Raw genomic sequence first — 16,307 nt, 5'->3', positions numbered from 1 at the left:
AGCCCACCTCCCTTCCCTTTCACTCCTTATGCACCAGCCACAATAGGCTACATCGGGAGCCAACCTCGTTCCCAGGGTTCTCTCCTTGACCCATCCCCACGGAGCAAGAGCAGAACGGCTAGGAGAGAACTGCCCGTCCCTTTCTTTTACCCCGTGAAGAAGGTTTGTCTTTCAAACTAAAATACTGGGCAAATTTGTTTAAATATAGATTTTTTGTTTTATTCTTTCGTTTACTTAGCTTGTTCATCGCCTTGCCGTAAGGATCAGTTTGCCGTTCTATAGCTTATACAAGCTGTTATTGTACTGATCGTTGCAGGTCTACAACTGGGAGATCCGGCACCACCCAACGGTTTGTCGCTGTGGACTTGCTGATATTTCATATATATTTTGGTAGGAGAGAGCCCTGGGAACGAGGTTGCATCAGGACCCTGGCGACTTTTGCAAACGATACTAGACTGAGTATATAACGATCAACTGCTGTCCACAGCCTCCGCTAGAAGTATATGGTAGTACAATCAACCATGTACAAGACTTCAAATACCTTGGCTCCATGATGGCATCTAGTAGTGGGGATCTCAAAAGAAGGGAAGGGCTTGCATGGACAGCTTTTTGGAAGCTGGAACATCTGTGGAGATGCCCTTACATCTCTATCTCCACCAAGATCAAGCTATTTAATACTACCTATGTCAATGTCCTTCTATATGGCTGTGAGTCGTGGGTCCTGTCGAAAGCAATGGAAAGTGAGATCAATGCCTTTGGTACCTCATGTTATAGAATTGTGCTCAACATGAAGAGAATTGATAGGGTGTCCAATGCTAAAATCTATGATCTAACTCAGACTGCCCCGCTAGTGGAAAATGTCAGAACCCGCCAACTTAGGTTTCTGGGCCATGTACTCAGGATGCCTGATGATGAGCCATGCAAGGAGTACGCACTGTATATTCCACCACATGGGAAGAGAAAACCAGGTAGGCAACGAACCCTGTTTCTCAGATACATTCAACAGTTTGATATATTTACCGTATCCGAAACATGGCTCAACAGTTCAGTTACGGATTTGGAGATAGAAATCCCTGGCTATGTTATCTACCGAATCGACCGACAGGCGAGGGTTGGCGGTGGAGTATGTGCTTATGTCTCACGAAATTACAGGACGGAGTACTTGAGTGACATTTCTCTTATCACGGCCTCTGGCTTCCATCAACTGTGGCTAAAAATCCACGTCAGAAACATGAAGTCCTTCCTTGTCTGTACAACCTATAGACCACCGGACACTTCTTTATCTTGTTTCGATTCAGATCTTACAGAGAACTTTATTTATGCCTCGTCGTTTAATGTTCCAATTTATCTATTAGGTGATTTGAACTGCAGACTTGAGAATAGCGACGATCCTGGAGCTAAAGCCCTTGTTAACTTTTGCCGTTCCTATAACTTGTCAATATTGATCAACACACCAACACGAGTTACAGAGACTTCGAAATCAATTTTAGATGTTATCCTTGCATCGGATACAAGACAAGTCCAAACGGCTACAGTTATGGAAAGCTCGATCAGCGACCATGAGCTAATTTATGTCACCTTAAGATTGAAGAAGACGCGCTCCAAACCCATTTATATTACTACCAGAAGTTTTAAACACTACTGTCCTATTGATTTCAACAACGACGTATCATTGGCACCGTGGTCCATAGTCGATGTTTTCGACGATGTCGAGGATAAAATTTATGCATTTGATTCGCTGTTTACTGAGATACTCGACCGTCATGCTCCAGTTAAAACCTTTAAAGCACGCTGTAAGCCAAACCCATGCGTAACCGACAACATCCGCGGATTGATGAAGACCAGGGATGATTGGCGTAAAAAAGCAAAGAAAACAAATGACCCGCTATCCTGGACTGCCTACAGATATTTCAGACAGGAAGTTAAGAGGGAAATTAGAATTGCTGAACGAGAATTTGTTGCTGAACAAATCCAAAGGAACCCAAATAACACCAATAATATCTGGAAAGCAATCCGCCAGTGTGTCCCCAATAAATCTACATCTCAGCGAACATTTAGTAAGAGCGTCAAATCTGTTGCAGACGAATTTAACCAGTTCTTCGTATCTGTTGGTCAGAGCACTGTTGACAAAATTACGTCCCTGGCTAATGAATGCAACTTAACACTTAATCAGAATTATTTCGTGCCGAGACAATACGCTTCCTCTGACCAGTTCACACTTAGTACCGTTGATTATAAACAAGTAGAGCGTATAATAGCAGCGATGCCTTCAAACAAGGCCCCCGGGATAGATAAAATTCCGATCCGTGTCATCAAAGACTGTCTTAATCCAATTGTTCACCCAATAACGTCTATCGTTAATGCATCCTTTCAAAACTGTGTTTTTCCATCAAAATGGAAAACAGCCGAGGTTACACCCATCCTAAAGGAGGGCGACCATGAACAGGCAAACAACAATAGACCCATCTCACTTCTACCAGTTTTATCGAAGGTTTGCGAAAGGGTAGTACATAATCAACTCACCTCGTATCTGCAATCAAATGACACCCTATCAAAGAGTCAAAGCGGTAACAAGAGATGGCACTCTTGTGAAACATCTGTCATTGAAACAACAGACACAATTCTTAACGCCATCGATAAAAAGAAGTTAACGGCAGTTGTACTATTAGATATGAGCAAAGCCTTTGATAGTGTCAATCATGACACGTTAATTTTAAAATTGCAAGATGTCGGAATTTCCAGTGACACTCTCCAATGGTTTCGTAGTTACCTAAGCAACAGGTCACAAGTAGTACGAATCTATTCAACGCTATCTGAGCCTTTGTCTGTGACCAGTGGCGTTCCTCAAGGAAGCATCTTGGGCCCACTTCTTTTTAGCATATATACGAACGATCTTCCATTGATCCCACAGAAATGCAGCACCCAGAGTTATGTAGATGATACGAAACTCATTACTTCCTTCGAGCTTAAAGCCAACCTGGATGCAATTGCTGATTTGGAAGACGACCTGTTTAAAATAGGGGAATGGTGTTCCAACAATCAATTGTTACTAAACCCTGGCAAAACCAAGTTGATGATATTTGGCAGCAGGCAGATGCGTGCAAAATTCCAATTTCGTTACCTTTCCTTTATGGGTAAGGACATTGTCCCTACAGACACCGCCAAAGACCTTGGTGTGACTTTGGATTCTAATTTAACTTACGATGAACATATAATTAAAACCGCTTCCTCGTGCATGTCCCGCCTTGGCCAGATAAACCGTGTCAAGCATGTCTTCGACAAACGTACACTTTTGATGATTATTAATTCCTTAGTTTTTAGCAGGTTATTTTATTGCTCCAATGTTTGGTCAAATACCTCAAAATGTAATGTCAACAAGTTACAGGCAGTGCAGAACTTCGCATGCCGCATTGTTAGCGGCGCGCGTAAATTTGACCATGTTACACCAATTCGCAAGGAGCTAAATTGGCTTTCAGTTCCCAGTCAGCTTTATTACCGGAACGCTACAATGGCTTTTAAATGTATGACCGGTCAAGCCCCTGAATACCTTACATCAAAATTCATAAAGCGAGCAGAGGTTAGCCGACGTAGCACCAGAAATTCACAGCTTTTACAAATTCCCTTTTTTAGAACAGCTGCCGGTCAGAGAACATTTTTCTATAGAACTGTGAACTTATGGAACTCCCTAGACAATTCCTTTAAACTGTGTAACTCGATTGATGTTTTTAAAACTCGTTTACGTACTAAATTACTTAAAGAATTGTAATTTTATATATATTTTAAAACATTTCTTAATTGTAAATAGGATCATGTATTGTCTTTGAAAAGCCCCTTGGGAAAGTCAATAAAGTATGTATGTATGTAACAGCTTTTGGGAGACACAGACAACACGATTGGCCCGGGCAAGCTGTCTGAATTGGCACAGGATCGTTGTGGCTGGAGGAAGCTCGTAGTCGCCTGCTCTGCAGCCGACCGATGATGATGATGACTAGTTTAGCCCCCAGGCTTCAGCCGTTGTCCAGCTGTCTAGTAAATTTTTAAATCTCATTCCTTAGAAATTCATGTTGTCACTAGATACAGCTTGTTAAAACAGCCTTCAGACTCAGCACGAGTATCATTTGCTTAATCTCGATCACACTAACCAACAACAACAACAACAACAATAAGCTTTATTTGCATGACCATAACAAAGTATTACAGTATTGCAAAAGCTACTTGAAATTACTTATTGATTCCTTGTAAATTAAACATTTAAAATAATTTGAAACTTATCAATCATTGTTTATTTCTAACCATCAGTAGGATTAATTATTCCGGAGATAAGTTTGTCTCTCAATTCAAAGCAAGTTGATATAAATGAAATTAATTGGATGTTAATAAAATAGTCAGGAGAATTCATCAGATGTGATAATAAGGACTCATGTGATTGTAGTCGCAGAAACGGTATTTTAGGATCTAGTTTAGAGAAGAACATATCTCTTATGGAAGAAAAACTTGGACAATCTAATAAAAAGTGAGTTTCATCTTCAATTCTGTTACAATTGCAGAGATTGCATAACCTTTCGTCAAGTGGTAGATTGTCGTATCTACCTGTCTCAATCCTAAGTTTGTGACTGCTTATTCTCACTTTCACTAATGTTTTCCTAGAAGGGTTCTTTCTTGTTAAATCTAGGTAGACAGAAGGGCTATAATTCGTTTTGATTTTATAATAAAAGTTAAGTTTTTGTGAATGTTGAAGGGTATGATTCCAGTAAGTGATATATTTCTTTTGCATAAGATCTACATATTGCTTAATTTTACATTTATTCAGTAAATTACAATTAAAGCCTGGGAAATCATAGTAGTCAGTCATCTTCTTAAGACTGGAGTAAAAACTATTTTGACCACTATGATAAAGGTCAACAGATATTTTTAAAGATTAACCTATTTTTTAAGACTAACCTGACTTCCTTGATCAAGAGAGGGCTACTCAACAATGTCTTATACGGGGGAGGATCCACTCTGAGGTCCGACCCCTTACCCCTTTATAGACCAGTTTTTTTGACAGAAAATGTGCCCATTCAGTACATACCTTCCATTAAAAATGTTGCCCCTCACTCGTATACCTCCTTAACCCTTTCACTGCCAGAGTGTTTGATGGAGTTTTGTACGGTGGCTCTGGCTTTTGAGTCTGCGGACGAAATTCTATGATGTGACCATTCAAATGAAAGCTCTCTGCCTGTACTTACACATGGTGCTATTTGCTTTTCAAAATTTTACAAAACGAAATTTGGAAATCTGGTCGAAATTTGTCTTTGGCCACATTTGGCAGTGATAGGGTTAATAGAAATAAATTACTTAAAAAGGAGTCTTAATTTAATTTTCGTGTAACAGTATTAATTATGAGGAGCCCATAACCCTGGTATTATAAATAAATTAAAATTAAACACCCGTTATAAAGCCCTTCTTTTCAAAACATTTTGATTAAGCGCCCTCAGATCTGAGATCACTGAAGCGATCTCAGCTTGAACGGTGCTTTATTACTCTTGAATTCCCGCCCTTTGAATTGCCTGAATCCTTCGAAAGGTATCCCTTTTCTGCTGAACGTACTTGTACAACTAGGGCCCCATTATACTGGAGTACCCCCCCCCCCCTCCCCACCCCCACCGAGTCCTTGATACACCTTTGCTTGAAGCTTCGTTTCTTCTCTCTGCAATTTCCTGTTTTCAACCGGAATGGATTATAAAACAAAACGGAAAGGATAATTATGGGGTGAATTAGGAAACCACATCCTCGGTTGAGTGACGTTGTGCTAGTCTGTCGAGATGGATCTAGATGGAATTAATGATCCAGAAATGGAGGCTCGAACGTTTTTGCGGTTTAATTGAATTTCACTTTGAAATTTTATAGACGTCATCACGGTCCAGCGAAAGCAGCATCAAGCAGGGGCACCCAACGTCAATTTTCGGAAAATATCTGTTCGGAAGACGATTTGAGATCTAGAATTTTCGGATCATTTGTTGTAAAATTTCTTGCTTGCCCGCCTCTCCTAGGATTTTCGAACACCAAAAAATTGGTATAATTGCCGATTTTAAACGTATTTTTAACCTAAAAGGATCACCTAGAATTTTCGGGAACCTTTTTTCTAGCTGAGATTTTCGGAAAGGTCAGTTTTGATTCCTATAATTTTCGAATCACTAGACTTTCAGCTAGTAAATCCGAACAGATGAAAATTTTTTTAGGGGATATATGTCTATATCTACCGTTTAAATGCTAAAATACGTTTAACAATGCTATTTTTAAGTGGTTTTGAACTATATTCTCGTTGGGTACCCCTGATATATTATGGCCTTGTCGGGATATCTATGCATTAAAGAAATAGTCTCAGTGTACCAGCTGTACTCTCTGCTCAGTTGTTTCATTTGCTGGGGTGATTCAGTGATTGAGTCGTCACACTTTAGGATTCTGCTCAGAAGTTATCGTTTCGGCTGTTATTCAGAAATGGTCACACTTGATCTCTTTTGCATTTTTAAAAAGTTGCAGTACCTTCAGTTGTACAATCTAAACAATGCAAACAATTCCAAAAGCAAGTCTTCTTGTTCAGTGGCCCAGTGCGAGCTGTAACGGACTCACTGAAATATATGTAAGCCAGCGAACGTATAGACTCCTTATAGCCCAATTAAGTATTGGAAAGTATTGATCACTTCCTTCAATTAGTGTGTGTCCACCGGAACTCATCCAAACCAGAGTCCAAAATTAGAGCGACCTGCATGTTAAGCATAACAAATGGGTATCTCAGGAAAGAGCTGCACAGTTCAGTTCAATCAATTTAATACACGCTCAGCTATAAGACTTTTGATCAGTGGACACTACAGTCAGTAGCACAAGAAGATACCGCTCCTGACTTTGCTTGGAAGTTGCTTTCATCCCGTATTTTGTATGTATTTTACATTGTAAACCTTTCTTCCGTAAATGCCGTATGATGCAGGCGGCTAGGTTATGAACAAAACAGCACATTAAAAGTAAACCTGTCTCGACATCGATCGACATTTTTCGACCGAACTAGCACCTCAGGGACTTCGTACGTTTCCATGAGCCCCCATATATTCCAAGCAGCAATGTCCTGGATGTGAACTGAATCTGCCGGATGAGACACCGACTAGCCCGTTAATGTAGACCACAAAGGATGTATCAATTGCTTTAATGTTACTTTCTTAGCAAAGAGGATGAAGTACGTTTCTATAAGCTTATTTAATTTATAACTACCGACTCCAGGCCAATTTGAAATTTATACTCTTGAAGACACATTTCTCACTTTTTAACTTATTTTGAACTTGTTCAATTCAGTTTCATTTTTTTGTACCAATGAATTTAAGGGAACGTGAACACTTTGCGAAGTTTTTCGACCATTTTCAAAGGCACAACCATCGCGCCAAAACCCTCTCTACGAAACCTTTATGTTACATTTTGTTGTCATTGCTGAGAACAGCAGAAAAATTGGACGAGCAAAAAAGGTAGACGCAAGTGTAGGCACAGTTTTCCAGAATGATCCTTCGGTTATTTTCGAGTCGGTTGTCGCATTTTGTCTGCGATTGGGCGCTTTGATAGCGTGCAGAAGACATAGGCGGCTTTTTGAAAAAAAGGCGTGAAAGTCGGAGAATTAACTGTGGCGGTATTTTCACTCGCATTCATGACGCTCGCAAAGCCAAAAATATCAGCTCGTCAAGAATATTTCCGGAAACCCTTGTTTATATTGCGATTAACAACTCACGAAATAGACTAGCAGCAACATCGATGTTTCTAATGCGTTTATTTCTCCATATATATCCATTAGCGAATGACTATTTTTTTCACAATATTCACATATTCACAAACACGTTTGGGCGCATGTTACGATTTTTCGGCATTACTTGACACATTGTATTTATACATCATTTTCTGTTTGTCGTCAACTTATCACTGTTATGTCTCTATTATAATTAAATATTTAAAGAAAAAAGAATCACGGAATGTTCTAAATACAATCTTTGTGTTGACATAATCTCTTTTACTATCCGACAATATTGCACTACGTCTAGAAATTTCTACTAAAGAAATCTTTCACTCTAAACTTCTTGGAAATTAAGATATGTATTTAAATATAATTTTTATTATCTCTCCTCGTTTCGTCAAAAAACTAGCACTCAGAGATACAACAACCTCCCAGTCGGGATAAGGCATAGAGCTTCAACGCGTGCTCAGAAGGGCAGTTTTCTTGTACAGTCTGCCCACACTGACGACTTTTTAACGCATTCTCCACAGAATCTTCTGACTTTTGTTCCCACTTTTCATCGTGAACTTTTATCCCTCCTCTCTGTCTTCAGGTTATCTCAGTTCGTAAAATTCCCATCCAAATCCATTATTCACTCATATCTTTCCATGGTAAAAAGCGGTCAAGAACTCGAGGTGCTTAATTCTGTAAAGCAACAGCGTTCCTTAGTCTTCTCTGGAAATCCTGATAGAGAATGTTCCCACCTTCTGGAACTCTGTACAGGAACATGTCCATGGTCATCAAGCAGAGGGCTTTACCGTTCATTTGAAATCTGTCAGGTCTAACACTACCGAGGTTGAAAGCTTCAGACATCCACTGTAGCCAGCGGCAGACGTCCTCACGGCTCCATCGCCTGGGATCTGCTGCGGAAAAGAGAAGCACTGTCTTAAGGCACGCTAATTAAGTGTTTCCTAATCTACGCCTTGCAAGCTCCTTCGCTGTAACTGATGGTTTACGAGCTCAGGAGTAGCCTGCAAATGCAGATATCTCTCCTCGCCTCCTTCGAAACGTCGCCCCCTAGTAGACCTAACGGGGAGGAGCGGAGTGAGAGACGCCTGTATTTGTGCAGGCTGACTCAGGAGACATGTTTATAAGTAGGCTGGATATGTGTAGACCGGAATAGGACTGTTAGTGTCAGCGAATGTCCTTTCAACGTCCTGCGCAGAAAACCTCAGTCTCCATGTGAAAAATCTCTTAACGGTCGGTAACAATTTAAATCACCCTTTGGGAGTGCGCTTCTTAGTCTTTGAGTGAGCTCTCTAGGGTCTTCTTCTCCCAACCCCCCCCCCCCCCCCCCCCCAACCCAGGAGCCCTCTAGAGAGCTTCCTCGCTCGCTATACACTGTTCAGCTTAATTTGTATCTTCATATTTCACAAAATTTAATTTGCAGACTTCTTTAAATTCAATTTCCGATTCGGCCGTTTCTGGCAGCGTAGGGATGTCACAATTTACTGTTATGTTATAATAATAATATTTATTAAACATTGGTTTCAGTACTAATTTCATTGCTATGTTGGAAAAGACCATTGTTGGAAAAAAATAAAAAGAAAGATAGATAGAAAGAAAGAAAGAAACGCACTGGATCAACACATTATAGTCCATAGCAGAGTTGTCCCCTTTGAAATTTGATTTAGCAGCCACTGCATCCGGTTACTTTTAATATTTTTTATGATGTACGACAGAGTTAAACTGAGAAACGTGACATACTGTAGTTTGTCAGCTAACTCTTTCAGTCCGTAGATCACTAAAATTCTATGGTATCAGTGTAATTATCATCGGAATAAAACCTCTAAGGTAGCCTGTCCAACAGTACTATCTATTTTTCAGGGGTGCGCAAGTCAGTGAAAGTTGAAATTTTTGATGAAATGATTTTCACTTCAATTTAGTATACACATTTTTATATGCGTAGTCCTCACTAAAAATAGAGGCAGTGTGTGGAAGGTCGCACGTAAAAGTAAAAAACGTTGCAACTACTCACTCAACTTTTAGATTTTTACGCGTCACCTCGCATACATTGCCTCTATATTATTTACGCGCCTAAAAGATGTACGCGACAGTTGAAATCCACTCTAACGAGACGAGAACTGATCACCAATTGCGCTGGTTACTGAGAAGCAGAAACAAAAGTGCAAAGGGAAAAAAGCAGATCACGTACTTCAAAGCCGGGAGGATAAACAATGCTTTAATAAGCTAGCATAGGTCAAACAGCGAACATATAAGCATAGGGTTAGTGTTGAGGGAGTTATTAACAAAGTCAAACACAAGCAGTATTAACTACCACTCTTGCTGTAACACTCACTGCTATTGCTGTGAGGCATGAAAACTGTTTCGAAAGATGCCAGACGGATTATTTTACATATTCCTCACATATCGTCATCATCATCGTCATTGCGAGGGAAAATCAGCAAAATTTATCGGTTTTATGCCATTCAAACAAACAAAAATCATTCAGTTAACTTAGTTGAAGTGACCAAGGAATTAAATTCTTCATGAAACGTTTACTTTTTTAAAGTACAAAAAATCCCAGTAATGCCATACTCCCGAGTCTACATACCTTCGCTTAACGGTTCATCGTGGTAAACTTCATGCTTCTCTTGTTTTATCCTCGCTACACCAGGCTGCATCTTGTCGATAAAGCGAGCGTGTTGGAAAACGCTCGGTCGCAAAGGCACGGGGTACGCCAGCGTTGGGTCCAACCTTGGAAAAACACAAGCCATGAACGGTTAACAGTGACGCTAATATGCGAGTTCTTCTCTGGATATTAACTTCTACCGCGCGACAAGCAAAGATATGTGTATATATATAGCGTGATAAAGAGCTTATGAGGCACTAGCATGCACCCTGTGTAACCGGAAATGTTCAATAGATTATTTCCTGCCGGCAGTTGTTTGTATTCTTTGCATGATTCACGCTAACAAATATTTCGGAAGTCACGGTCTTTTATCTTTTTTTGTGGATTACATCGATAAATACACAAGCAAGTGGCGGCTCGTGTAAAGCAATTTTTAATTAATATTAAGGCTGACAATTAAGCTAAGAATTAAAAGAAAGCAATTTTGGGAACAAGTCAAATTCTGAAAGAATGAAGATTGCAGCTGCTTGAGAGTGATCGATATTAGTAATTCTGTTTTGTTCAGTGAAAAACAACCCTAAACAAAGCCTTTAAAAAATATGACGAAATTTCTCGATTGCCGGAAAGCTAATACAGCCCCCTGTTCAAAATAAAGAATACACCTCACCAACAACTATTGCGGAATTCCGGAACAACAAGGTGAAGACGGAACTATTAAAGTATAATTATAACTTAGACATAAAAAGTATTAATACCTGGATGAAGACATTTTCAGAAAGATCGATCAATTTTCCTTTAAAATACGCCACCGAGTCGAGCAAATTCCACGCTTGTGATTACCCACTATTCGTTGTGGAAAACTAAACGGGTGCGGAGATCACGCAAATGCTTTATAGCTCGTTTCATCGCATATAAATAGCCCACGTCACGAAACGTTGACGCAACAAAACCTTATAAAGCTACAAAGAGGTTTATTGAAAATCCGCTCTCGAGTTGCTCACTAAATACAATAGGATGGGAATTAGGATAGAGTACCTAGCAATTATTCCAAACGGCCTTTACATGTAAACTTTTTTACTTATAATTCTCTGATCTTCATAAATCGTGACCTGGCAATCTTCCCTAGGAAGGGATTTTTAAACCCGCAGAAAAGAAAATAGGTAATTACCTAGATACTTCAGACTTCATTCGGCCCAAGAAAACGAACAAAGAATAAAAGTGCAACCAAGCCGAAAATTAGAAGACGTGATGATATGTGCGAGCAAAACAGGAACTCGAAAACAAAAGGCTCTTTCCTTTTGCGGTTAAGGTTACGTAAAACTAGAACTTCGTCTTCGCAGAATACGTGCTTTCAAGCTAAACCAAGACAGCAGTGAGATAAGCTTCCAAATTTGGCCCAAACTCAGCATTCACTAATTAAAACCATTAACAAGCAAACGCATTTCAGAGCTTTTAAAACTATAACAAAGATATTTCAGAGAGAAAAGATGCAAAACGCACGCCCTTAAAATTCTCTTCTTTCCTTTTATTGACCTTTTGATACTATCTGTCTGGTAGTATTTTAAAACTAACTTTCGCTTTTGTCTAGCCAGGAAACATACAGGTCTCTTCTTCTTTTACTGTTTTTGGTTTCTGGTTGAATCTGACAGCCAAAAAAATCTCCGGACAAATTATCGGTAAAAAATGGTGGGTTGCTAGAGCCTGTTTGTTTTGTTGATCAGCACTTTTGAGGGACCAAAAAATAAGCTATGAGAAAAATCTAGGATGCTTGATTTTCATTATATCTTCTCTTGAGCATTTTGAAGAATGAACTAGATAAGTACGAAATATTGAAAGTAAATTTAACAACTAAAGCCACAGAACAATAGAATCGCTGTTTCTATGTTCAATATAAAGTAATTCATGACAATGTTCGTAAGCGGTAACGAAAAAACTGCAACTTAAAGTAAAACGTTTTTTTTAATAGCAAATATACACATAAGCCTTCACTCCAAAAAAGTGTTTTTTAAGATTTCGACGAATATCCCAAATTCCACTGACAGAGAAAACGGACATTTGAAGAGTGCCTATCAGACTTAATGGTTACACCACAAAATTTCGTCCATAGCTCAAACATTCAAAACACTTACGCATATTCCTGTCGTTTGTAGTGAAAACGTAACTGAAGAACATTCCTTATGTTTTTAACAACAAAAGGAATTTCAATAAAGTTTGTTAAGTGTTTCAAGTGTTATTAGTCATCTGCACTTGTCAGCAAAGAGTCATATTGCAAAATAAGCTTAAAACATCGACAGAGACTATTGATAGATGGCATGTTTTCAACCTTTAATCGAAGCCCAAAACAACAAGATGTCTGCAGATGGCATTCCATTGATTTTTCGTCAGTTTTACGTCACGCTTATGGCTACTCCCTAGTCGAAAATCGAAACTTGCCGTTCCTTCCTTGTGGGAATATTTTAATTACTTTAGCAAAATCTCTGCGTTTAATTCATCACACGTGTCAAAACTTAACCTTAACACTGCGGACATTTCAAATGAAAGGGGCGAAAAATAAAGAGAGTAAAAATCATATGGGGAATGTCTTAATTAAATAGGATAATCCCGGAAAAGCAGACATAGATATATACGCGATTTATAAATTACATATTTGTCGCAAGTATTGTTACACCGCACTATAGGGAACTCGTAGGGCTACCAGGACTTTAGAAAACAGAAGAACTTTACAGTTTTTAGAGACATTTTTTAAGGCTTCGAGTGGCCTTTTTTGGCTGTAAGTCTACTTGAAACATGAAATTAATTCACTTTTTAACTTCCAAGGCCTTTTTTCACAGCTAGTAAACGAAATAATTTCTAAGCTAAGTACGATAATATTGTTTTCTTGAGTTTATTTCAAAAAATTGCCTTATATGGCCTGTATTGACTTTCCCCATCTAGCAGTAGAACAAATAAGATATTTAACGATCCGCCAATTCACTCGCCGATTCAGTACTCTGGTAATTTCGGCAGCCGAAGGCGTTTCCAGATAATTCCTCTCGCATAAAATAAAATGAATATAACAAGATAATAAATACACGTATTTTAACAGCAAGGAGCTGAGATATAGGTTTGAATTAAAAGTGGGAGTTTTTTGTATACCAGCATTTCAGTGAATGTACAACGAACTTCCCACAGACAAACCCTGAGTAATAAAAGACTTCAAAAAGTCTTAACCAAATTTTTAAAATGTAACTAAGTGAAAGTATTTAGAAAAGCGGAATTTAAAATGATCAAATACGATATTCGCTCCTTACCTGTTTTAAAAACCTCGAATACGACAATATTCAACCAAGAATAAGCAAATTTCGGAGATGTTTTTTTTTTTCAGGTGAGGAGTCTAACCAGTACAACCAAGAGTTAAAATTGTTTCTACTGGCGAGATCGGCGACGGAGCGAAACAGTTTCCGTGTTCAGTTATTGTTTGAACGACCGGCCTAATATTTTTCCTTTTCAGTCATAAGACGATACCAGAGGAAATCGTGGCAGGTTTGGCGGATTTGGGAAAACCAAAGAAAGCCGATTGAAGCGGAAATAGCGCTACCGTGCGAGCTAAATTTATCCACAAAAATGACAAGACAACCAGCATTTCCTTGATTTAGATTTTAACGGTTTCGCGTGAAAGACTACTGACTCACGTAGTGAACAGTAAAAAGCAGTTGTTTGAAACGAAAGAGAGCTAAGAAAAAGGAGTAAAACAAACATCTTTTGCCCTTTGTTTATGTTTCTCGCCAGCAAAGTCAGTAACTTACCTAGAGTTTGATTTATTGTGTTCTGTTGCCTCCGTATGGTAAGGGTACATTTCAGGTCTTGGGCTGTATCGCCAAACTCGAGGTTCGTGACTCAATGGAATACCGTCCAAACGTGGTCGTTTTTCGGCACAGTTTGTAGCTGAATGACTGATCTCGTTGGTTGAATACATGTTACCAGCTCGCAAAGCTTCAACCTCTTAATATTTCCGCCCTACGCCCACAAGAGCTGAAACCACAAGAAACAAATAGAACAAGACAGAAGTCAGCGCTGTTATTGTACTGTGAAATAATTATGAAGTGACCCCTTCGCTTTCTACCGGAAATTACCCGGCGGGAAAATTACAAGAACTGTCACCTTGGTAAGAAGCTGAAAAATGGCCCTTGGGCCAGTGTTTTGAGAAAGATTCGAAGGTTGTTACAAAAGACTAGCCCAGGCACTTAATAAAGCGACTCAAACGATATTCTGGCTTTAATAACAGCCAGATTGAAATATAAAAGATAAAAAATTCCTGCACGTGACAGCGTATCACTACAAGCCTTCGGAAATTGACCGGAAACGGAAACATGACGTTATCTTTTTTATCGGCAGCCGGAAATTGAAACAAAGAGCATCACTCGACATTGCGGCGTTGTATCAGATTTTATTGACAAAGGACACAAAAGACTGCTTTCAAAGCAAAAAACAATGATCAACAATCTTTTTTTAGCTCAGGGATCATGCTCTTTATTGTGTATAAACCATCAGTGCGATGGGAATGAAAATCAATTAATCACAATGTTATCTCTGGAAATTACTAGTTTCCGGTCTATGAATAAGTGGCCAAAAACGAGGATTTCAAACCGGAAATGCCTTCCGCACATGGCTGTGTCCGCGTCCTTGTAGGAGAAGATTGATTTTCACATGAGCACGACTTCTGATCTCGTCTTAACAGAACCCACGTAATCTCAATAGTCATAATCTTAAGTAACTTTTTCTGATTCGATTTTTCGCTAAGCATTTCCGAGTCGTGCGCGATAGAAACTAACAAGCTCATCAAACGAAAACTGGAAATATTTGCCGTATCTCCAGATCTCTCTCAATCAGTTGATGGCATCTATGCTAATGACAGATGTTTGGTAATAAGGCGAGGCATCGATCAGGAGAGTTTTTAAGCGCTTGTTTTTTTTATACTTGGATGAACATTCAAGATTTCATATCAATTAAAGCTCTTGTTTTCCCTTTCCTGCCGGCAGCTCTAACGGAGCTTTTGAATTTCTTGAGTGCACAACATGTTTACAAATGTTCTCCAAATTTCAGACGCTTTCTGTTGTTACTCTGTTTGACAGCGTATTTCGAATAGGCTGAGTTTGTACATTATGCTAGCAATTTCCGAGTATTTTAGTAAAGCTCAGCATTAGTCGAGCATTATAGTTGAATTTTCCGAGAATTTTTTTCAGAGCAAATGAAAACGAACGGCTTCTCTAGAGAAAATGAACACTTACAGTCGAAATCCAAAAAACTTTTTATTGGAAAAATCACAGCATTGGGGTGGAGCATTTCAGGAATGGGGAAACAAAAGTATACTGTAGACAAGCCTAATTTTGAAAGACAAGAAAACTGACTAAACTAAATAAAAATTTGTTATTGCATCCCGCTCTCTTATGTTTGGAATTTTCAAGTAAACATTTCTCGGCAAAGTAAGGTGAATATTCCGTATTTCCGTCCTCAAATAAGTATACATCCACGCTCCAGTTGTAAGGCGCCAGAGTCTGCCGTCAGTAAATAGCCCCTTCCTCCTAAAAAAGCTTTTACAATTCGTAAACTAACATTTAGCCAGCTTGAGAAAACAGCCGACATTTCGCGACACCACCACTCCACCAGTGATTTCCACATGAAATGACGTAGCGAGCGTGTTGCTACCCAGATCTGGGTAGTGCTTTTGATTGGTTGAAGCAAATACTCTCACAATTTTGAGGCAATTTTCCGGAGTGAGTTGGTCGTGACCAGGATAGTGAGGTACGGCTGAGGCTCGATAAGTAACCCTGTACTGACCCAAACTCCGAGCCCTGTTGCAGGTTCTTTCTAACCGGCACTTTTAAACTAAAACTCTCTATCAATAAAGAGCTGGATGCCATTAAAACTACCCTATGAACATGCTATGAAGGGAGTCAATTACATGGT

At 39.2% G+C, this 16,307-nt stretch overlaps 2 protein-coding genes across 3 annotated transcripts; one reads left to right on the top strand and one right to left on the bottom strand.

Moving 5' to 3' along the window:
* Positions 1 to 553: 553 nt before the first annotated feature.
* Positions 554 to 3,766, top strand: LOC140950898 (uncharacterized). Its single transcript, XM_073400115.1, has one exon. It carries the CDS (start codon positions 554 to 556, stop codon positions 3,764 to 3,766), a length of 3,213 nt encoding a protein of 1,070 aa, XP_073256216.1.
* A 4,006-nt stretch (positions 3,767 to 7,772) lies between these two features.
* LOC140951234 (uncharacterized) lies at positions 7,773 to 14,618 on the bottom strand. 2 transcript variants are annotated; one of them, XM_073400465.1, is made up of 4 exons: positions 14,502 to 14,618; positions 14,147 to 14,372; positions 10,344 to 10,486; positions 7,773 to 8,649 (listed from the first exon to the last, which is right to left on the bottom strand). In XM_073400465.1, the coding sequence occupies exons 2-4, from the start codon at positions 14,314 to 14,316 to the stop codon at positions 8,429 to 8,431; spliced, it is 534 nt and encodes a 177-aa protein (XP_073256566.1). In that variant the 5' UTR covers positions 14,317 to 14,372; positions 14,502 to 14,618; the 3' UTR covers positions 7,773 to 8,428. The 2 variants fall into 2 exon arrangements, with proteins under 2 accessions (XP_073256566.1, XP_073256565.1); XM_073400464.1 differs by having other exon boundaries at positions 7,773 to 8,652; positions 14,502 to 14,604.
* Between the last annotated feature and the right edge of the window lie 1,689 nt (positions 14,619 to 16,307).

This window comes from Porites lutea, chromosome 10 (genome assembly GCF_958299795.1).
Source record: "Porites lutea chromosome 10, jaPorLute2.1, whole genome shotgun sequence".
Taxonomy (NCBI): Eukaryota; Metazoa; Cnidaria; class Anthozoa; order Scleractinia; family Poritidae; genus Porites; species Porites lutea.
The sequence above is the reverse complement of the archived record's forward strand: the minus strand, read 5'-3'. Positions and strand labels throughout refer to the sequence as shown.

Excerpts from the sequence above, each read along its gene's own strand:
- LOC140950898 (XM_073400115.1), top strand. The coding sequence starts at position 554 with ATGGCATCTAGTAGTGGGGATCTCAAAAGAAGGGAAGGGCTTGCATGG.
- LOC140951234 (XM_073400464.1), bottom strand. The coding sequence starts at position 14,316 with ATGTATTCAACCAACGAGATCAGTCATTCAGCTACAAACTGTGCCGAA. Across the intron at positions 10,487-14,146 it reads CACAATAAATCAAACTCTAG|GTTGGACCCAACGCTGGCGT; the intron begins GTAAGTTACTGA and ends TGTTTTTCCAAG. Across the intron at positions 8,653-10,343 it reads CGATGAACCGTTAAGCGAAG|CAGATCCCAGGCGATGGAGC; the intron begins GTATGTAGACTC and ends TCTTTTCCGCAG.